This window comes from Vespa crabro, chromosome 20 (genome assembly GCF_910589235.1).
Source record: "Vespa crabro chromosome 20, iyVesCrab1.2, whole genome shotgun sequence".
NCBI classification, from domain to species: domain Eukaryota; kingdom Metazoa; phylum Arthropoda; class Insecta; order Hymenoptera; family Vespidae; genus Vespa; species Vespa crabro.
This window is the reverse complement of record NC_060974.1, coordinates 1,446,716-1,470,502: the sequence shown is the minus strand read 5'-3', so window position 1 is coordinate 1,470,502 and position 23,787 is coordinate 1,446,716. Positions and strand designations below refer to the sequence as shown.

General features: G+C 29.2%; 3 protein-coding genes and 1 long non-coding RNA gene across 9 annotated transcripts; 3 read left to right on the top strand and 1 right to left on the bottom strand.

Annotated features, from left to right (window-relative positions):
• Positions 1-49: 49 nt before the first annotated feature.
• Positions 50-998, top strand: LOC124431255 (U6 snRNA-associated Sm-like protein LSm3). The gene is made up of 3 exons (XM_046978917.1): positions 50-347; positions 442-549; positions 624-998. Exons 1-3 carry the CDS (start codon positions 327-329, stop codon positions 804-806), a joined length of 312 nt encoding a protein of 103 aa, XP_046834873.1. The 5' UTR covers positions 50-326; the 3' UTR covers positions 807-998.
• A 58-nt stretch (positions 999-1,056) lies between these two features.
• On the bottom strand, positions 1,057-2,230 carry LOC124431254 (sperm flagellar protein 1-like). 2 transcript variants are annotated; one of them, XM_046978916.1, is made up of 4 exons: positions 2,112-2,230; positions 1,704-2,003; positions 1,354-1,641; positions 1,057-1,274 (listed from the first exon to the last, which is right to left on the bottom strand). In XM_046978916.1, exons 2-4 carry the CDS (start codon positions 1,807-1,809, stop codon positions 1,060-1,062), a joined length of 609 nt encoding a protein of 202 aa, XP_046834872.1. In that variant the 5' UTR covers positions 1,810-2,003; positions 2,112-2,230; the 3' UTR covers positions 1,057-1,059. The 2 variants fall into 2 exon arrangements, with proteins under 2 accessions (XP_046834872.1, XP_046834871.1); XM_046978915.1 differs by lacking the exon at positions 2,112-2,230 and having other exon boundaries at positions 1,704-2,014.
• Positions 2,231-2,279: 49 nt separating this feature from the next.
• LOC124431247 (putative inorganic phosphate cotransporter) lies at positions 2,280-7,061 on the top strand. Its single transcript, XM_046978902.1, has 10 exons — positions 2,280-2,533; positions 2,627-2,706; positions 3,916-4,154; positions 4,478-4,711; positions 4,807-4,894; positions 4,997-5,229; positions 5,305-5,454; positions 5,533-5,665; positions 5,762-6,003; positions 6,097-7,061. Exons 2-10 carry the CDS (start codon positions 2,682-2,684, stop codon positions 6,271-6,273), a joined length of 1,521 nt encoding a protein of 506 aa, XP_046834858.1. The 5' UTR covers positions 2,280-2,533; positions 2,627-2,681; the 3' UTR covers positions 6,274-7,061.
• Positions 7,062-9,125: 2,064 nt separating this feature from the next.
• On the top strand, positions 9,126-13,387 carry LOC124431256. Of its 5 annotated transcripts, none has more exons than XR_006943951.1 (7): positions 9,126-9,485; positions 9,568-10,366; positions 10,454-10,532; positions 10,621-10,731; positions 10,997-11,111; positions 11,199-11,381; positions 12,322-13,387. It is a non-coding gene; the product is annotated as an uncharacterized LOC124431256 (long non-coding RNA). The 5 variants fall into 5 exon arrangements; XR_006943950.1 differs by lacking the exon at positions 10,997-11,111 and adding an exon at positions 11,483-11,527 and having other exon boundaries at positions 9,129-9,485; XR_006943952.1 differs by lacking the exon at positions 10,997-11,111 and having other exon boundaries at positions 9,130-9,485; positions 9,568-10,179; positions 10,274-10,366.
• Positions 13,388-23,787: the final 10,400 nt, after the last annotated feature.

The window sequence follows — 23,787 nt, the reverse complement described above, 5'->3', positions numbered from 1 at the left end:
ATACTTTCTTATTGATACAAATCATTTTAACTTTTTTTCTATGTTCGTATTTTTTCTGTTTAAACAGTAGTATAATATAAAAGTTAAAAAAGAGAATTAATATAAAGATTAAAAGAAAAAACTATTTATTTTTTTATAACTGCACTACTACTATTCTGAATAAAAATATCAGCTCTCTGTTATTTTCCCGCATTACGTTTTGGGGATAGGTTAGGTTTTAATAGCTATCTTAGATAAAGTGAAAGATAGAGAAAAATTTAATTATACATTATTTAGTAATATTAAATTAAGACATTTTCGTTAAATTTTATAAATAATACGTTACTATGGCTGATGAATCGGAACAGGTAATCTTTATTCATAACATAATAAACTAACCTAAAAATCATTTTAATGTTGTATTTGTTCGTTAATACATTTTTCCGTCTTTTTGATGATTAGGTTCCAGCAATAAATGTGAAAGAACCGTTGGATTTAATAAGATTAAGTTTGGACGAACGAATTTACGTGAAAATGAGAAACGAAAGAGAATTACGAGGACGTTTACATGTAAGTTTTATTCATGTCTTTAGATTCCTAATTAAAAAATATTTTAATAAATGATTAATATTTTTTTCTTTCAGGCCTATGATCAACACTTGAATATGGTATTAGGTGAAGCGGAGGAAACTGTTACAACTGTAGAAATTGATGAAGAAACATATGAAGAAGTTTACCGTACTACAAAAAGAAATATATCTATGCTATTTATCCGTGGTGATGGTGTCATTTTAGTATCTCCGCCTAGCATGAGAGCACCCATGTAAAAGATATATTAACTTTTTTATTTGTATACAAGAAGAAGCATAGACAAGATAAGAAAAAGGTTTTTTCTCTGACAAACTTTTTACCAGGTAATATTCGTGTAACTTTCATGTGCTAAAATAGATATAAAATATGTATGAAGCATATAAACTATATGCTTACTGCAATTAAAATATAATATTTCTTTTCATAAATGTTTCAAGAATTCATTCATATTTTAATAATCTCATAGTTCGCAAAATTAGTACAAAAAATCTATGTATGTGCCATTGGTCTTGTAATTTGTGCCGTAAGATCTACTATTCTTTGATCCTTTAATTTGATCAAACTTTCCAAGTGTGAAATTTTTTTATGAAGTGCGTTGATAGTTTCATTCCTTTCTTGCAATTCTTGCTTAAGTTTGATGAAAGTATGACGTGGTACTGTTCTATTAACAATTTCTTCAGGATTTAAAATAGGTTTAGCGTTTTCTAGTTAATTAAATATGAAATGACAAACATTACTATGTTATTGGATCAGTGTGTTTTATTTTTTTTTTTTTTTACTTACCACCTCTTCCATTTTCTTCATAATCAGAATATAATGAATCTCCATCTGCATTACAATCTTTTAAAATTTTCGCTCGCACATCTATCAAAACCTTCTCAATAATGCCTAATTGTGAATTTGCCAATTGATTGATTACATCTTTTCCAAGTTTCATATCAATTTTAGAAAGAACTTTTCTATTTAATATGTTCCAATTATCGATCTTCTTTGCTACACTATTGCCAGGCACATAATTGTGCACGTCAACGTGCTTGGGATAATATCGTTTCAATAATTCGGCCATAAATACTACAAAATTTAAAACATATAAACATCTATTTATAAATCAAAAAAATGTCACGATATTATACCTCCGTCCGAAAAATCTCTCGATATATTTTTCTTCGGTCTTGAAAATGTAATCTGATCTATCCACGCATAAATCTCATCGAGCTTGTTTTCGTTTACCGGCTCCATTTTTATATATATGTTTTTCTACATATACTTCAGTATTATCGTTTCGCAATTATGATTTTGATTTAATTAAAAGATGCTAAGAAAATCACGTCTTTTTTTCATAATCAAAATTTCACGTAAGTGACATCCCCATTATATGCCGACAATTTACAAACCGTCTTGTAAATCTATCAATATGATATATCTAAAATAAGCTATAAAGACAAGCATTTGTTTCTTTTTATAAACTTAAACGGATTATCTTATACCGTGTGTTGATATAAAATTATTATTAACTAATCTTCATTTCAAAAGATGCATACCTGCGATAAAATAAACGCTTATAAAAATATATTTTTATCCTAAAAATAAATATTTATACACGGTGATCGCATTCATTCGAAAGCCTAATAGTCTCAGGCTCGACGGACGCGCAAACGCGCACGTCGCCACTCATCACTTTCTTTACGCAAGAGCATCACGTTTATTTGTGTGGGTACGTTTGGTTGCGTGGATGAACCGGCATTTATAGAAGAGGGGCAATGCCTCGGGATCCTTCGGAAAAGCCTATGGGAAGATCTCAGCTTACCTCAGTGTGCTTTGGTGCCGCGCAATACTTACAATCGGTCTTCAGTATTACACCAGTGAAATTTAATTTCATCAGCTTATAGAATATAAAAGATAGATAGAGAGAGAGAGAGAGAGAGAGAGAGAGAAACGAAGGAATATTTTTTCAACGCGTATGGTACGTTTATCATTTGATAAATCGCACCCCGTGTTAAATCATCCTTCTGTTGTTCAGAGAAAAAACAATTATTTGAACATTTTTTTCTAATAGAACTTTTTTGGAGTCCAATTACGAAAAAATAAAAGAGAAGATCCTGACTTTATACATGGCAAAGGAAAACAATTCTACAGGTGTGTTCATTACTTTTTTTGTTCTTTCTTTTTTTATATCTTCTCATTCTCTATTAACATAATGTCAGCTAGCAGTTGTATTGTCAGCTACCAATTTCCATTTTCATTTACTTCCTTCGAAGAATGTATAATTTTATCTTTATTGTCGCATAACGTTAATCAAAACGAAATAAGTAGTTTATGACGGTCGATTGCCTTTGAATTGTGCGCCTCATACGTCCTTTTGACCTTGACGCATCCCTTCATACGAAATAAATGAATTCGTCATATTGCGAAGTGACATTGAAAAGATGCATTTGAATTTAAATATTTTATTATGACCCATATCCGCATTATTAAGTTGTATAAATCAAAATTTTTTACCGATTGGATGATATCGTGCAATCAATAATGAAATAAATTACGTTTGTTAATATCTATCTTTTCTTTCAAATTTTCGTTCGAGGATGTGCATTATTAACTGTAAATGAGAATAATCGTTTAATCCACATATAATCTATATAAAATATAAAAAAGAGTAAACAAATTTTCCTTTTTAATTTAATACAGAATATAGTTTAACCAGCTTGTTTTACACAAGATCTGAGAATATCATTTATACGATAAAAGATTTAAATTTATCAACGTTGAAAATATTTCGCTTTATACTCTTGCACTCTTTGTACGATATAGCTGACGCAATATTGTTAGCTAGTATTTTAAAGAAAATATTGAAACTAAAGATTATGAGTAGTATGTAAATCATTCGAAATAATAAAATATCTATATATATTTATACATAAAAGTTTAACAGGCTTACGCACTGACCTGATTACCAAATGGTATCAATCGTGTCCTCTTGAACCGTGTTGATTCTTAATTCCAGACCATATGATATATTTGGCATTGTAAAATGAATATGACGACACATTGTATGTCACGTAAGCTTGGAAAAATTTTATATTACTTTTTTCTAAAAGAAGTGAAAAATTTCAATTAACTGTTAATTGGAAACTACATATTTGTTAATTATCGATTAAATGTCTTACCCCAAAGTTTTTTTCTCCCTTTTTTTCTTCTTTTTTTTTTTCTTTTTTTTTTTTTGATTCAATAAACTTATAAATATGAATTAGAATTGAGTTGGGTCTGTTAGATCTATTCTAATTGCAACGAGAAAAAATTGTTATAGGAGGATAAGAAGAGTTTAATAACGGGGGATTTTATTTACAGGCCGGTATGGCCCACTCTTTCCAGTACGATATTTAATGGCCATACTTGGATCCATCGGTTTGGCTATTATATATGGTTTTAAAGTTAATGTCAGCGTAGCTATCGTCGCGATGGTGAATCATACAGCCGTACGACTTTCATCGATGCACGATGAATTAAAAAGTGAAAATGCAAGTTTAAAAATAACGGAAGCTTGTCGAGATGATGCAATTTCAAATAGAACGGTATCTTCTACCGAGGTAATCAATCTTCCTTCTCTTTGGCTTATCAAACATACCTCAAGCGATAAGGTATGATCTTTGTGAGGTCAGTCTTAGAGAATAAAATCTCTTCAAAAAAAGAGACAAGTTTATCAAAGAAAGTTGGTCAGTAATAAATACAATATTTTTCAAGAGATTAGATATATTCGAAAATAAATTTTTGAATACCAATCTCTTTTAGAATACCATATTGTTTAAATATTAAATCTACTGGAAATTTCGATAAAAACATTATGTTTGAAAAGTTAATGGTTTTGGTTGTTTATACGAGTACATACGTGATAGAATAAATTATTTTGCAGGATGGCCCTTTTGTATGGGACGAACCTCTTCAAGGTCTTATTTTATCCGCTTATTTTTGGGGCTATATGGTATCCTTATTACCAGGTGGCAGAATGTCAGAACTGTTATCAGCTAAATGGGTAATGAACGGATCCGTCTTGTTGAACGTCGCAGCATCGATACTATCGCCTATTGCAGCGAATATACACTATTCATTATTTATTATAATGAGATTCATTCAAGGCCTCGGTGGGGTTAGTAGTAGTCATTTTGTTGACATAGGAATATCTCAAAAAAATATTAAAAGATATCCCCATCTGACAGTATTTATCATTATTTCCGTACACAGGGCGTAACGTTTCCGGCTATGCATGTGATGATCGCCAAATGGGCTCCACCGAATGAACGAAGTGTTCTCGCATCGATCGTTTATGCTGGTAAGTATAACCGTAGATCAATATAATTAACACTTATATAATATAAATAACACTTTGAATAGAAAAATAATATTAGAAGACATTATAATCTTTCGATTTTAGGTACTGCTCTTGGTACCGTGATCTCTATTCTATTATCGGGAATACTGGCCGCAAATCTTGGCTGGGTATGGATCTTCTACATCGAAGGTCTATTATGTTTAATTTGGTGTACTGCTTGGTGGTTGATAATCGAAGACTCTCCGGAAGAACAAACGAGATTTATCAGCGAGGAGGAAAAGAATTACATCATGGAGTCTTTGGGCCATACTAAAAACATTAGCGGTCACAAAGAGGTAACTAGCATAAATATTTCAAAACTTTAGCAGGAGAATCATAGAGAATGATTATAAATAATATTTCATTGTTAGAAATTACCAGTACCATGGGGACAACTATTAAGGTCTACTCCCTTTTTGGCAATCTTAATAGCACATTTTTGTAGCAATTTTGGATGGTACATGTTACTCATTGAATTACCAACTTACATGAGTCAAATATTAAAATTCAATATGAGTTCGGTAAGCGAATCAATATACTTCATATACCTACATGTATAACATGTTTCATCTATTAATAATTTCTTTATATTCATGTAGAACGCTGGTCTATCCGCAATGCCGTTCTTATGTATGTGGATTTTTACTATGACTCTCAGTAAAGTATTAGCTATTATGCAAGATAAGAATTTAATAACAGTAACCATGTCAAGGAAGATAGGAACTTTATTCGGTAAGATTTATTTGTTTAATTTTGTAATATCTGTATTTGTTTCGTTTTGAAAATTAAAAAGAACAGGATTTAAATATGTTCTCTTTTATTTTTTAGCATCGTTTGTTCCAATGATTTGTTTAATTGGGGTATCTTATGTTGGATGTAATCGTGCTTTAGCAGTAGTACTGATGACTATCGGTGTTACTTGTATCGGTGGAATGTATTGTGGCTTCCTATCTAATCACATAGATATTGCGCCAAATTTTGCCGGTACATTAGTTGCTATAACAAATTGTATCGCTACTATACCAGGCTTTATAGTTCCTATTTTTGTTGGAAAATTGACCCATGGAAATGTAAGTAACAATAGGTTAAATCCAAATAAATTTGTATAGTAAGATATTAATATTTTCACCATATATGATATTGGAACGTTTTTTTGTTTACAGCAAACAGTAGAGGCATGGCGAATTATATTCTTTGTAACTGTAGGACTTTATATAATCGAAATACTCGTTTACAGTATCTTTGGATCAGGTGAAGAACAACCATGGAATAAAGTGAATTCCTCTTCTGAAGGAGTCAATGATCAAACTTTACCTCTGAAAAAAAATCCTAGAAAATAATTTGTATAATCAGTAATATATAAAAAATCTATGTCATTATATACATCTCATAATATATATAAGAAAAGATTGTATATTATATTGTTCGCATCGAGTGACAGAATTCCTTTTACAACACATAATGACAGGTGCTCTCTCTCTCTCTCTCTCTCTCTCTTTTTCTGCATATCTTTTAATCTTTTAATACAGTTATATCTTTTAATAAAGCTGTAATTAAATTATATTACTCTGTAAATCATCTTCTATAATACTCTGTAAATCACAATTAGAAAAGATTTCATTGTACAATGCTTTAGAAATTGTAGCGTCATACTTATCTATAAAACTGTATATTTTTTTATCTTCCTTAAAGCATTCCTATAAAATTTTAGATAAGATTTGTAAGTTACGTTTTATTTATTTATTTAAAAATAAAATTTTAAAATGTATTATATTGTGAAGAACCGTAACTTAAGAATAATGAAAAATAAATAGCTTATTAAGCTTTTAATGAGCAAAAAAAAATTGGTATAGCGTTAACTTCAATGAATTTCAATTATATTACATAATCAATTATTTTGCATAAAAGGGCATAAGAGAGAAAAAGAAATCCACATAGATGGTTCGAGCTTCCTCTCAATAATCAAATAATTGAACGTTAAATATTTTCTGCTTAATCTCGAAGAAACTGGAAAAGATTTTCGGAGAGTACTGAACTTGGAATTTCAACGATAAAGCGAGAGAGAGAGAGAGAGAGAGAGAGAGAGAGAGAGAGAGAGAGAGAGAGAGAGAGAGAGAGAGAGAGAGAGAGAGAATGATGAATACATTAAATAATAAAATAATCTATATCTCTATTGAGGCAAGAAAAATGAACAATATGAAAAGATAGAAAAGATTATCATAGAACATAGTAAATTTTGATTGAATTTAAATGCAGCCATTAACTCGATAGTATTTGTATTATTTATGATATATCATAAGTAATATCGATTTTTGCTATTGAATGTGTCCAAGTTATTAATATAGAATATTATTAATATAGAATAAAATTATGTGCATTTATGTATGTATATATATATATATATATATATATATATATATATATATATGTATATATATATATATATGTATATGTATATGAATAGTGTATATACACGTATAATGTAGGAACTGTGTATTTGATATGCAGTTCGTTAGAATTAATATCTAACTTTTTATATTAGTTAAAATTTAATTAAAATAGATGATAAACTTGCTTGTATACATTGTATACGAAGAACAGCAAAAGAAGCTGCCTGGTAATGTCTAAATTGACAGATTATTTTAATACGATAAATAAGAATCAGACAAAATTTAAGAACATTATTAATATAGAATAAGATTAAGTGTATTTATATACATAAACGTGTGTATGTATAGATGTTCCCACAATGTTTGAATTTTTATTTAATTAAACAAATGTTAATAAGATATTTAACAAAATAATTATTATAATACATATATAACTTTAATAGTTCATATAATATACAATTAACTTCAATATGTTACACTTTTTAAACAAAATTAAATGAAATTAACAAATTATGTACTTGATCAAATTTTTGATTTAATAATATCAACGTTACCGTTACGTATTAACCTTATGATCGCTTTATGGTAACTTTGATTTTCATTTTCTATTAATGTTTGACGTATTGTAGATACAATGCCAACAGAGTACTATATCTTTTTAGAAACCTCGCGTTAAGAGATCTCAGATATTAACAATTTTTTAATTTCTAATATTTTACTTACATTGATTGGTCTCATTATGAAATTTGACTAAAAATATTTGTTTTTGTTTATTATTTTATCATAAAGGAATTTTTGAATGTTATGACTTACCAGTAATTACAGCTGTACTAAGAAATGCCAAAAATATTAGAATTGTTCACACTTGAGCTTAATTCAAATAATTGATCAAATGATGCTTTGAATATAATTCATAGTACATGTCAACAGAGCTTTGTACGATAACAGAGATTTAAATTAACGTAAAATACTAACGCAATGTTCACATTTTCGAAAATATATCAATAGTTTCAAATATGATACAGAGAACGGTGTATTGCGATATATCTTTTTCGAACATCTGATCAATTGTTTAAGTTACTGCATATCACAGTTATGGCATCGTTTCATTTAGAAAATATCCACGAAAATAAAATCGGTGTCTTCTGAGGACGCTTTCTATTTCAAATTATCTTGTCTTATTTTTGCAGTATCGATGTTTCTTTCATTTTTTAACGATATAACAATTAATAATTTGCCATTAATTTTCATATGTACACTCATACATCCATTATATGTCACGTATAATGCTCACATACACACATGCAATTAATTTTATATTCTATTAAATAATCTTAGATTTTTCAGACTTTCAAGAATCATACGTGCTGGAAAAGAACAGTGAAGAAACAGAGAAGATAATTATATATAGATATATACACGTAGCAATTTTACATCACATCAAATTTATTATTAGACAGGAAATTGCCCTGGAATATCGATATGTAGCATAATGGCTGCATACTCTGGTATATTTCAAAATAATTTAGCTTTTATTAATTCGATTAATAAAAGATGATAAATTTTAGATATTATCTATCATTAATACTTTAGAATAATATAACCTTCAATAATATATCTTTCAATAATATATTTTGCATTGATATACAGAAATTGTATTTTATAAATATAATTATATTATATTACATTAGCGATACTATTTTTGTGTGCATTCTTTTACATCATCCTAAGGCAGGATGGTCATTGTGCAAGAATAAATAGAGGTTTTAGACACATCCATACTTTATTAAGAATTCTAATGTTGGCCTCCCTGTGACGAAAAGTTTGGTTATGTCTTAATTGATGGATTAATAACTAGAGAAACAAGACAAAATAGACAAAAGAGAAGAAAAGAGTGACTGTTATTAAAAAGTTTAAATAAAGTATTTATTGGATTGAAATTATTTATTAATATGTCCAGCTAGAATTAATTCATATGTAAATCTAAACATCGATCATGTTCAACTACGAAAGATAAGTTATTGCATTCGTTAACCTAACATAAAGATATAAGTAATCATTATTTTTGATGATAGAATGGAAGAGATACGACGTCCGGTATTTTCGTCATCAATTTTACTTATCTACAATAAGAAATGGTATTGGACTCATGACGACACATGGTAAGCAATAGTTGATAAATATTGTTATTGTTACTGTACTCTTTACGAAAACATTCTATTAATTCTATTTTTATCTTTTCAGAACGTTGGCGTCGTGATTTTATTCGTTATCGTTAATAGTACAATGTGGTATGTAGTTAGAAATGTGCAAGATGTTTTTGATGACAGTCGAGTAGAATTGATATCTCTAAATTTGTCTCACCATTCTTCTTTTTTTATTTACAATGTTCTTTTATAGAAACTCCTTTTAGTTTGCAATAAGAATATATTTTTCTTTTTGTTATGTATTTTTTATTGAGTGTGTTGTATATATATATATATATATATATATATATATATGTATATTAATATATATATATATATTAGTGAATTTAATGATAGATTCTTTCAACTTTTATCGTCGATGTATGATTAGTAAACGACATCATAAGGATAGGGAGGATTGATGCTCGGTGTTCACAGTGCAGTTTGAAATAACCTAGACGCAATCCTTTTGAAAGTCACTTTCATGAAAATCATCGAGATTTCTCTCATACTTTTCTTCTCCTCTATGCTAGCTAGTTTCTTTGTTCTCATTGAGCTTATAATAAAGTAATGAGGACATTCTACTTTTTTCCTTTTAATTCTTTATATCTGTTTTAGATATCGTGAACTAATTTCATATGGAGGACAATTAATGAAAAAAACCATATACGTGAGCACGTTTTTGATTACGCTTTTTTAACAAGTCATGTTGCATTTCTTCAAATATCGTTGTGAGATAAAAATGGTAGACTTTATGTCGACAGTATGAATGAATACTACTTAAATCATGGAATGGATGTATTATTCTTAGAGTAAATCTCGCTGGTTGTTCTAATGTGTCTGACAGTTTCGTGGCTGTAAGATATATTTAACATTTTGATATTTTTACCGTAGCTATGTTTTTTCATATATTTTTTAGTTTACTTCTTTTGTGTTTCTTTTAGAAAGTCGAAGTCGTGATTTAGTTCTATTTCTTTCATAGCAATCTACTTAGAAATAATCTTTTTATAATCGTAACGTCTGGTAAGTAATAGTTGACAAATATTGTTATTTATTTTTTCATTGTACTCTTTACGAGAACATTAAATTAATTCTATTTTTATCTTTTCAGTACGCTGATGTCATGGTTTCATTCGTTATTATTTTTGCGGTAGGCGCGAAGCTATATTTGTTCGATGGATACTAGCTCGACACGCCTTCGTATCGTCCTTATTGATTTCAGGTAATTTGTAGATTTTTTCTAACATACACCCACTTTATATATTGATAGCTAAACACGCGATTTTCATGAGGCCGCAATCGCAAATTAAGACATTGTCACGTTTAAAAGATATTCAGGACAATAAAATGGATGTTTCGATGACTACATATTTTGGCATATTACAAAATTATTATTTAGCATTTATTAATTTGATGAAATGAAATATTTTATATATTATTTACGATTAATACTTCTGAATAATATTTTTTTAATATCTTATCTTCAGGGATGGTTTACAAGAATTGCAATATATTTAATTCTATAAATATTATTTTTAGAATTATATTACTAGATTACTTGTAATAGCCATTTTTTTGTTAATGGTTTATTCTACATTATAGGTAAAAATTCCTCTTTTATATATTTCCTGAGTAATTTTTAACTTTTTATTATAACGATGATATTATTACTTTTATTTTTGTTTTCAGCTAAAAAACAGACGTGTTATACAGCTATCACAGAATTTTTTTAAGTGATGAGTGAATTTTTCAATTTCTCCGTTTTTGTAATCACTTGTCAACAATGAAAAGGTTCGAATCGATACGGATGATTGGTTGGAATTAATTTGTAGAAGAGCATTGAATGACTAATTTTTCTTTGGGAATTTAATCGTAAGTCGTTTTTTATTTTTTGAATTAGGTTATGTGCATTTATTTATTACATTAGGACAGAGTTTTCTTTCTCATATACATTTACATTTTGGATATTTCAGTGCAATATGTTATATTTATCTGTCAAGAAAATAGTGAAGAATTTGGTATGTTATTCATGCAATATAATTATAATAAACGCTTTGTATCCTAATTCATAGCAAACTATATTAATTATACATGGATACATCGTTGTTTATATGTAATTACGAGTTCTGATGAAGAATGAGTAATAAGATATTTACAATGGATAGTATTTGTATTACAAGTGACATTATATGATTTTTTTGTATAATGGCAATAATAGCTTGTAAAAAGCGCCTAAGAATATTGTATTTTTCATTTAACGTGTATTACGAACTATGTAATGTTTATGTTAATGTGCTATCGCTTAAATATTAGTTTATTACATTCCATAAAAGATTTTTAGTTTTATGAGTAAATTATTCAAAAAAAAAAAAAAAAAAAAAAAAAAAAAAAACATTTTTTAACACGATTTAAAAAAGAAGGATAAAGTTTTGTCTCCATTTATCTTTAACACGTGACCTTGTTCATCAAAATCAATAAAAAATTACGCCTGTACTCATTGCTGGGGTAAACTATTATAAAATCAGAGATGATGAACAGTCTTAACATTTATTTCAAATTGAAAACATTTGTTAATTCACTTTTCCTTTTAATTTTAATTTTAATTACGCGTAAAGATTACGTCTTTTTAGGTACAAATGTATGTAATTTTCTTTTTAACTCTGATCTTAGGTAGAGTGTCATTTAGGTTAAAAATATTCATTATATTCATTCGAAATTAAAACAATTTCGTCGTTTATCCCACATAAGATTTTATGTTCCACGTTGAAACATGTTACCAAGTAAAAAAAAAACTGATTTCGATATATTGCAGATAATATGCAGATAAGATCAAGGTGTTAACATGGAATGGACATCTTAAAAATCGATCCACCCGAGCAAGATCAGAGTATCAAAATCGAGCAAAATTCCAAGAGCTCACATCTTAGAGTTATTGTAATTAATTACATTTGGAAAAAGGCGAATGACACTGATTTCATCCTTTGATGATGAGAAGGTGATAAAGAAAAGAAAAGAAAGCTAGAAGATATGATGGAACGCACACGAGCTTGAGAATGATGGAACTGATAACGATGGTTAGACATCTTGAAGATCCCTTCATTCGGTTAAAATAAAAATAGAAAAATGCAATTCAATTTTTTTTCTACTGAAAGAAGAAAATCCGTCCCTTCGCGATTATTGCCTTTTTATTTCAGCAATACAACGATCGATTCTTCCTCAGCTTCGCGCATAATTGCAATGTTGTTCGAAACTAAAAAACACAAAATTATTAATATCATTGTTATAATAAGAAAGGATTGAAAATATTTTTAATGTTTGATATAAAAATATACCTATTCTAAATCTTCGTTTTTGTTGCACAATAAGTATTTTGCACCAAGCGACGAAGAACTTTGAAGAAAATTAGAAAATATAAATGAATTTCTTATTCTGGATTATCTGGAATGAAATTTCCATATGCGGCGAATAAGACTGATTTTCCTTCGCGATTTTATTGATATTACATAAAGGCAACGACTCCGAGTTCAAAATTTGATGTTTATCTGATGGAATGCAAAAGAAAAGTAATTACTATCAGAATCAGTAGAAAATTAATTTTTATCGATATTAGATGAAAGCATTAGATGAACAACTTCAAGTTCTAAATTTTATTGTATGAAAATATTAGATTCAAATTACTTTATATTTAATGCATATTACGAGTTACATAAGTTTAACACTAACCGTACCGGCATTTCACGTATATCTATTCTTACCTTAACTAGGGTACCCTATTTGATCGGTTACGAAATAAATGTTTTTTCAGAAGGAATTATCAATTTATTCTAAGAATTAATAGATAACATAACTTTTAAATAATAATAAAATAATCAATCATATACTTTCATTTTTAATGTATCATAAATAGAACATAAATATAATAGAACATAACATAAATAGGAGATCATAGATGCAGTTTTTACTTTATTTAGAAATAAATGAAGGATGTTTTTGTTTTCTCAATTGTATTTTTATCGTATAATAAGTTTCTCCTTCATACATTTACCGCAGATATTTTTTACAAATTATGCAAGATTTAGTTGTTTTATTATCTTTGCAAAATCGTATCTAGTATGTTTTTCGCTAATACATATTAGATTGATTACTTGATGGTCCTTGTATGTTTTCTTTTTTTTTTTGGAGAAATTCGTGATAAGCTTTGGCAAACTCTTCCGCTAATAAAAAAAGTAGGTTCCCATTTTATATTCCATAGATAGGAAATAGGTAAATTTCTTGCTTGATAAGCACAACGTGCGCATAGAATTGCAATGAAGGCATATATTTTTTATATTGGCAGATTCCGTTTAGTCCCTAAAACTTGCAACGCTTCTGCTTCTATATGTTGAATAATATTATCAATTATTACAGAAAATGCCATTTTGGTTTTACCAAATATGATATTTTGTTTGGCTTATGCCATTAGACCTGATACTTGTTTGAAGCTATGTGATAGTTTTCCGATTGTTAAATCATCTATTATTTCTTTCCAAATAGTTCCATCAAGAGCTACTTTAATATACTGGACATTTTGGTTACTGTCACTTTCGGAATCTGGTAAAACTCCTCGGCGTTTTTGTTCTGTACGGGCATTCAAAATATTTTCTTCTTCATCGTCGATATCACACGAACAATTGCTTTCAACTTCCTCAGTGTCGAACAAATCATATGAAACATGTTTTGGTTGAAACAGATTTATGGATTTGAAGATCCTTTCATTATGCTTTACATCGATTTTCGCGTATGCGGACATCGCTTAAAACGTGAAATGTTGAAATCTCCTTCGATTCCTCTGAAACTAGAATCTATCGACGCAGTTTAACAAGACTAATAATAATATAAGATTCTTGCAAGGATATTATTTTAATTGCAAGGAAGAATTGACCTCATTACGCAAACACGAGTGATTCTTTATCGAATAGTAAAAGATTTAAATAATTTCGATAGAAAATGTGATAGTTTATCGTTCGCATTTATTATCGAAACAAAGTGAGTGTGCATTTATGATGATATAATCAAGATTTGAATTGTCGTTTTTATCGATGCATTCCTGAATAATGAAGTTGGCATAATCACTGGGTTAATAATACGAAAAGTAAAAATATTATTCGGTCATATTCGTAAATCGTATTTATATTAGGAAGGATATATATTTAACGACGATATTTAGAGAACAAAAAGTTCCTCGTCGAAAGTTCGAATTTAAAAAACCATTGATATTTTTTTTTCGAAGGAAGGACCATACAAAATGACACATTTTTATAAAATGGATGAGAAATTTTCTTATAACGCGATCACCGCTGCTCGTATGTGATAAAAGCCTGAAATAAAAGCAATCACCAAAGTTAGTGTCTATTTGAAATTCAACTTATTCATAAAAAGTGAAACATGCTCGTTCATAGTAGAAAGGCTTTATTTATTAGACGTGATCGTTTATTTTTTTATTTATCGATGTATTACAAATATTTCAATATTTTTTCATGACTTTTATAAACGAATAGATGCATAATAAAAATGCAACGTAAGTGCATAATAAACAACACATTTGTTTCGATTGAAATAACATTTATAATAGCATCGATTTGTTTTTTTATCTTGCAACTCGATTAAATGTTCCATTTTATATAACATAAACATTATTGCGTTCGTGAAAGCAATCGAAAACGAATCGATTGAAAGTCTCTTGTTTTTTATTTACACTACTACCTATTCAACGAACGTGAAATCGATTATATAATAATTAAAGACGGATTAGCTTGGTAAGAAATAATACATTAATTTGGCGTGTTTATTCGAGGATAATACAAGTTGTCCTTTTGTCCAAATTCTTTTTGGACAAAAGGACATTAGGAATTATTAAGTATGTAGATAAGAATGCGAGTGGGAATGAAAAGGGATGACACAAGGAAAGGACAGAGAAGGCGTCAGTCTTGTGCGGACCAACACAAAGTAAAGAATAGTGTTAAGTAGACAAGAAAAAGAGTAAAGGATTGTGGTATCTTTATTATAAATATACTAAGAAATATTTTAAGTGATTCTATATCTAAGCGAAGTTAAGGTGGCATGGAATATGAGTTTGCTTGTTAGGTATTAAAATAAACAGCTATCAGAGTTGAAAGATTTACTTGTTACTTTAGTATGTCACTATCACCCAATAATATAAATTAGGTTCTCGATTAAGATAATCGTTACGTATATAGAATATAATTGTACTAACGCTTGCACCCATTCGTTTTTAATTATTTGGTTTAATCGATATTTCGTTATAATACTACATTTTGATATTTTCATGCAATATAATATACGTATAACAATTAAATCGCATGATTGCATATTACTGAATCGTAAAGAAAAAAATTTCAAGGACAAAACAGTTTTCTTCTTTTTTATTTTATGATAATTCATTTTAAGGAAATGATTGATCAATAATTTTATTATAATATAGTAAAATGATCAATTCATTTCTAACTGTCGGATTGATAATTCGTCTATTGTTTACATTAGATTTACCCTTATACGGGTGCTGATGATCATCCTAATGTTGATTTTTACGCAGTGAGCAAACGAAGGGTAGACAAAGCTATTCTCTAATTTTTATTCGAACTGTTGTCGTAATAGTTTGTTTTGGTTAAGCAAATAGTAAAGGTTTGTTTTACTAATGAGTCGCAATAGTGCGCAATATAGTTGAGAAAGTTTGTTAGCCCTGTTTCCGTTAAAAACAAGAAAATTGATCATTAACATTTCGTTATATTTTTTTATAAAATACTCATGATTTACAAAATGTTTGTTAAACGGACAAACATCGATTGTCGATGGTATGAAAAAAAAATGTATACATTTCACCCTCTATAACGTCAAAATTCGTATTTTATTTTTTCGTTATTTTAAATTAATCGTTAGCGTTTGTTGCTATTATATTCGAACTAATATAGTTTTTATAGTATATAATTTTTGTATTAAGACACGCAAAAAAATTGAGTTATAAAGGGTTAACAATAAAGATTTGTCACAGTCGAGAGATATCAACGTAGAACGTCCAGAATATTAATTCGAAAAGAAGTCTCTATGTCGAGTTTCAACGTAATTAAAGAAAGTTACGTTTAAACGTAATTAAAGAAAGCAAAGTTTCACACGATGGTTTCATTTGTATTATTTTCAATGAATTTAATTCAGGTAAAAAGTTAATTCATTTTCATCAACTTTCCAATGATCTTTTGCTCGTTAAAATCTATTTCAAGTATGTTCGATGGTATAATTATTACTTCCTACTTTGGGACGGAATAAGTAGCGAAAGAAATAGGGATTAAAAGATTCATTTTAATTTTCTTCGATAGAAACAGGTAGTACTACGTTTATAAAAACGTAATTATAAGATACTCTTGTCTTTCTATTTTGATTCCTACAATTCTATAATCGATAGTCGAAACTCTTATACTAGATTAACATTCTAAGTGAATCGAGAAGAGGGAGATGGATGGATGAATGGATAGGAGATGAATGGACGGATGGACGGATGGACGGACGAACGGAAGGATGAAGGAAGAAAGAGAAGAAGAGAGAGGGACAAAGAGGGAGAGAAAAGTATAAAGAGCGAGGACGGAGAAAGCAAGTTCAATTGGAGCAGTAAAGTTTCATTCGAAACGTGATTCTTAGCATTCGACTAAAAACAACTATGATCCCAACGATCTATTTATTCCTGACAGTGTAGAGCTCGTCTCCGCCAAGTCCTTGTTCTCTCTTCTTCTCGCGAACGTTATCCTGATCTGTCTCTCTTTTTCTTTCTCATAGTGTTTGATTGTTCTTCTTTTCTCTTTCTTTTCTTTTTTTTTTGTATTAACAATATAGTGCTTCCGAGCTTTTCTTCCGCCGTACAATCCGTTCTCGTATTTTACGAAGTTTTTTATATTTGACGATTAAGACTTCTTCTTGTGATAGTCTCATTTGTAATCTCTCGGCAATCGGTCATCGTGCTATCTTCGATGTTGGAATTAAGTAACCGAACTATCTTCTTAATGTTAATCATTTAATTTTAAGATACGTTCAGATTGATTATCAGCATCGTCATCGCTGTTTTTGAGCTCGCTGATTTCCTTTTTCTCGTCGATCATCAATGGGTGTTCAGACATCTTGGACTCTGATTTCTTATTATTAATATCGTTCTTGGTATCGATAGTTTTTATTGTTTGACTATTAGCAGCTTATCCCTTTTCCTGCTCCTGTTGCTACTTTTATTCCTTTTTTTCTCTCTCTTCCTCTTTCTCCCTATCTTCCTCTTTCTCTCTCTTCCTCTTTCTCGCTCTCCCTCCCCCTCTCTCCGTCTCTCTCTGTAACCGAATCGGGAAAGTGCGATAAATCTACTTCGTTTAGCTATATATCAATTTTAAAATCCGACACTTATTCTTTTATGATATTTTCTTTTGGCTTAATGCTAAAGCTATCATCTTTTATCTCGTATTGTACACTACGCAAAAAATCGAGGTCTAATAATAAATCATACGCTGTTAAATTATCTAACATGTGGATGATAATTGGGAAAGTTTTGTTGACTATTTTCGTCGAGGTGCGGAATTTTCTTAACGTCGTGCTCAAGTCTACGCCAAATCCCTGAATTACGAGGATGACGAACCGATCCTGATGTGCTGGCTCTTGGCTTATGATGGTGATGTCGTTTGCTATGTCCAAAATATGTGATGACGTTCCTGATCTTCGATCTTCCCACGGTCACCATTCTCGTTGCCATGTACGCATCAATTTCTCTTCAGTAATTTCTCTTCAATATTAGAACGCTCGATGTACGCGTTCGTTACAGCGAAAACATTTCGGTTCTTTTTCTTTCGAAGGGCACTCAACATCGACATGATCCATTCCTCTGCAATTATAACATCGTCGCTTTGATTTAGCTTTCTCCACGGTCGCCTCTGTTCGACCGCTGTTTTCTCATCGCTCTTCTCTATTGCGTTTTTGAGAATCTGAAGCAGATGTTCTCTTCACATCTTTTCCTCGTGCCTCTGTTGTTACTTCCTTCCACAGAGTGATATTCATGAAAGCATGTAGATCTTTTGTTTGTGATGCTTAAGTCCGTGCAAGATCTCTGAGCTGTTTGTCAGCTATAACCTGAATAATGTATCCCACATGTATGTATCCCCAACTCTTCTTCTATTATCGAGATCAAATTCTCCAGGATAACTTTTTTGATGGAGATACTTAGAAAACGTCTGTCATTTTTCATTTGCGTTCTTCAAGTATAGACCATGCTTTCTTCGGCTATCTTTCTAGCGTTGCTTTTCTATGCATTTTCCTTCAAGGATAGACTATGCTTCTGATCAACTGTCTTTTTGGTACCGTTCTTTTACGCACTTTCTTCCAAGGACACACTATTCTTCCTATCCGGCTATCTCCTTGATGTCGCTCTTCTACACACTTTCCTCTAAGAACAGGTAATTCTTTTGATAGATTAGTCGAAAACACACACACACACACACATTCACTCATACGCGTCTTTTGTTTAATTGCTGACTGGTTCACCTCATATGCGTATACATTAGAGTTTTTCATTTCGTTATTCAATTGCTGGCGGGCTTAACTTATGTATACATATTCACTTACAATTAAAGCCCGATCCTTTTATTTTGTTGTTCGATAATTGCTCGGTTTGTCATCGCGTACATATACACTCATTCATGGGCGGCGGAATCCTCAATCCGTATTATACATGCATATTTGCATATTTATATATACATATATGCACTTTTTAAATTCACATTTTTAAGGTATTTTTAAATATTACTACATATTTTATACATCTATTTAGTATGTAGGCTTTTTTACATTTTAACTATTATTTATTATATAAATAAAATTAAATCGATTAATTATTATTTATTTTACAAATTTGAATAATGCTTCAGAATATGATATCTAGTGAATTAATTCTCCTTTTTGCAATGATATTTGGCATAATTTGTCAATATATTTGATTTATTGGGTCATTCGGAAAGTCATTTCGTTTTTTCCCGACAGAGGATTTAATAGTATTTTTTTGCACCTAACTTCACACTTAAGTCGCATAATCATTATATGTTTTGAGAGCTGATATAGCAAGGCTTGTGTGTGAAAAAGTCCAATTGATTCTACGCAGTAGTTTTTGGTTGGTGCCCTTTTAAATATGGAGAGAAATAAGCAGCATTTTCATCATATCTTATTTTTTTACTATAAAAAAGGTAAAAATGCTGTTCAAGCCAGAAAGAAATTAACCGATGTGTATGGAGAAGATGTGTTGACAGTACGCCAGTGCCATAACTGGTTTGCAAAATTTCGATCCGGCAATTTTGATGTCGAAAATGCACCACGTTCTGGAAGGCAGGTTGAAGCTGATAAAGACACGATAAAGGCATTAGTTGATGCAAACCGGCGAAGAACAACACGTGAGATGGGTGAGAGGTTAAATTTATCAAATTCAACTGTTTATGACCACTTGAAAGGCCTGGGTTTAACCCCGAAGCTCGATATATGTTCTCACGGAGAGAAATTTGTGTCGTCGCGTTGACGTCTGTGATTCACTTCTTAAATGTCACGAAAATGATCCATTTTTGAAGCGCATCATTACTGGGGACGAAATATGGGTTGTATATAACAATGTCAAACGGAAGAGATCATGGAGCAAAAAAGATGAACCGGCTCAAAGCATTTCCAATGCCAATATCCATCAAAAAAGGTGATCCTGTCTGTTTGGTGGGATTTTAAAGGAATCGTTTTTTTTGAGATTTTACCGGATAACACAACAATTAATTCGGAAGTCTACTGTCATCAGCTGGACAAACTGAATGATGCACTTCAACAGAAAAGGCCAGAATTAATCAACAGAAAAGGTGTAGTGTTCCACCAAGATAATGCGAGACCTCATACAAGTTTAGTCTCTCGCCAAAAGCTTTTACAGCTTGAATGGGATACAATGTCACACCCACCATATTCTCCAGATCTGGCACCTTCGGATTATTATTTGTTTCGATCACTGCAAAATTTTTTAGACGGTAAAACCTTCAATTCAAAAGAGGAGGTAAAAAACCACCTCGATGAGTTTTTTGTCAGCAAAGACCAAAAATTTTATGAGCGTGGAATCATGCTACTACCAGAAAGATGGCAAAAGGTATTGGACCAAATGGCCAATATATAATTTAATAAAATATTTGTTCATTATACGAAAATTGTCTTTCATTTTCACAAAAAAAAACGAAATGACTTTCCGAACGACCCAATATGTATTTACTTTCATATCTTTTTGGTTTAGATATTTGGTTTAGATACAATGTATTGAAACTTTAAAAAATACTCATCTATTAATCTTATTTAAAAAAAATAAAAAATTTAATTTAATAAATAATAATTTTATTCAAATGTATTTTTATTGATGTTTGCACGTGAACATAATGAAAAAATGAACTGATAAAATTTTATAATTATATATATTTAATTAATTAAATTAATAATCGGAGGAAAATTCCACTATACATTAATTTTTCACCGTGGAAATCGAATATAACCACTCAAATAATATTTCATGCAAAAAAGTTGATTTTTTTCAAACTCAAATAGCTGTAAAATCTATTGTATATTGTCATTCATCCAGTTACTATCTCGGAGATATTCCGCCCTTAATATCGAACGTCAGTACGATAGAAATTATCGTTACGGCACATAAATGTAACTGGCACAAAAGCGTCAATAAGTCAGGAAATTTTATTTTTTGAAATATTATGAAAGAATATGAAATCGGATTATAAAAAATAATAATGAATCGAACGTCCCCAACAACTACAGTAATGTCATAGTACCGCCATGGTGGAAGTATGAATTATTATCGGAATATCGCTCAAGTCAATTGTTTTGTTTCTTCTATTCTTTTAGTAATTAAAATTGAAATACTTGAACGTGGTACGTGTAATATACAAGTTATTCATCTGATTTAAATTTAGTGAACTTTCGAAGATTCATATTTAAAGATCTAATATATTATATTAATTTAATCCTTTTGCAAATCATATGTTAACACTTTAAAAAATGAATTTGCAAATTAAGATCTAGTATGTACTCATGTATAACTTATATTGTTATATCATCGGATAGTATTATTCTTACTAATTAAAAAGAAATATTCAATTTCAAAAACAAACTATACAGAAATAATTGAAATGATCAATAAGTGAAAATAAATTTATCTCTAAAAACTATAAAGATGTAAATGAACCAATGATGATAAATATGATGATAATAATACTTCTATTGACAAGGATGAAGAAGAAAAAATGGATATAAAATTAAATAATGAAAATATTTGTTTGACATGTAAAGACAAATTGAACTTTCATAATATATACCAAATAGAGTAATATCTAACTGATCAAAAAGATGACTACTACAATTACATCACCGCAGAATCACAGCAAGAAATCATCAAGTTCCAGGATTAATCAACAAGAGAAAATCTAATGAGAGCTCCTATCGCATTAGCACTTGTTAGATCATTAAAATTAGATCATTCCAGAAGATATTTTAAATTTACATCTGTCAAGATAAGTGTATGTATTTTTCTAAAAGTAAAAAAACAGTTATTTACAGTTATACATTATTTTCTTATTAAATTTTTCTTTGTAGAAAACAGTTAATTTTTATTGGTATACACACATATACAGATTCGTTTAAGAAATTCACAACAAATCAATTTTATACTCTTTGTTTTTGTCATTGGCAAATTTGTGAAATTTGTAAACAACTTTGATAAACATACAATGGTAACGAATTATATTGATTCTAATTTCATTGATATTTTATAGAGTTTTACTTTAGTTTGGGCCAAGATCTCAATAATTTTTATCGCATAGTTTTTGGAATAATTTAGAAATGATAATAGCGTTAACTCAGGACTGTTAAAAAAGATGAAGAAAAACTAGAAATAATCCCAGCATTTAATTTGATATCAGTGGTAAGTACCGTAACGTTTAATTTATGTGACATATTAAATATTATCAATCTCTATGCTTAATACAGAAATTTATTATTTTCAGAGAAACGTAATATTCAAATGGGTTACCGATATAGTAGTCATTATACAAATGGAAAAATTAAATACAACACTTTAATATCATGGTTTAGTTGGCACAAGAAGAGACCATAATTGAAGAATCATCTACAATATTGCATCAATTAACAAAGAAGACAGCTTCTATGATAAAAAAACAAATGAAGAATATGTGAGATTTCTTAATGAAATATAAGAAAAACTTCGTGGAAGAAAAATGAAATAACAAAAGATATATAAGCAGCAGATAAAGTGTCATAATTAATTACTTGGATTAACTACAAGTCAATCAACTATATACTCTTGTTTCTATTTTTAATAATATTATCATCAATATTTACTCGTATATTTAATGAATGTATAATTGCAGTTTATGAGAGATCGAAAATTTGTGACCAAATCTAAAATTACAATATAACGAAAGAAGAAAGAAAATAAAAAGAAAAAATTAGAAGCATGAAATGTTAAAAGATTACAAGGAAGAAAAAGTCAACTTTGAAGATCTTTAATTATATATTTTTATTTTTCCATAAAATTTTTTAATATGATGTCCTTTAAATTTAGTGGCATAGCATTCTCGATAGTTATAGCAGAAGCATCAAACCATTGGAAATAGTTTTCAGAAATGAAAATACTTAATACGCAATTAAACATAAGTTTATGAAAATATTTCTATATTTTATTTTTCAAGAATACAACAATATGCAGAAATTGTCCCCCGGGGAAAATGATTAATAATTTTCTAATGCAAGCCTACGTTATAAAGGATTTCATTTATTTTATAGTATACTTCATAATAATCGAAATTTATTCGATCAAAGTTAAACGAATTTATATTCGATTCATATTTTTTCTGTATACATATATTTTGATGTAAATAATATTAAAAAAATCTTATCACTATTAATATACTACTTTATTTTCTTATATACTTATTGATTAAGCATTTTTGAAAAATCGTAATTTCATAACAAAATATAGAAATAAAATAGCGATCTCCTTACCATTTACAAATCATTATGTAATATTTTACAAAATATAAATAAATATAAATTAAAAAATGAATTATAATAAAAAGAAAATATTAAAATATAAATTGATTTGCACTCATTGAGAATACATTAGTCCTGATTAAATCTAACGTTGGTAAGAATTGAAAGTCATTGT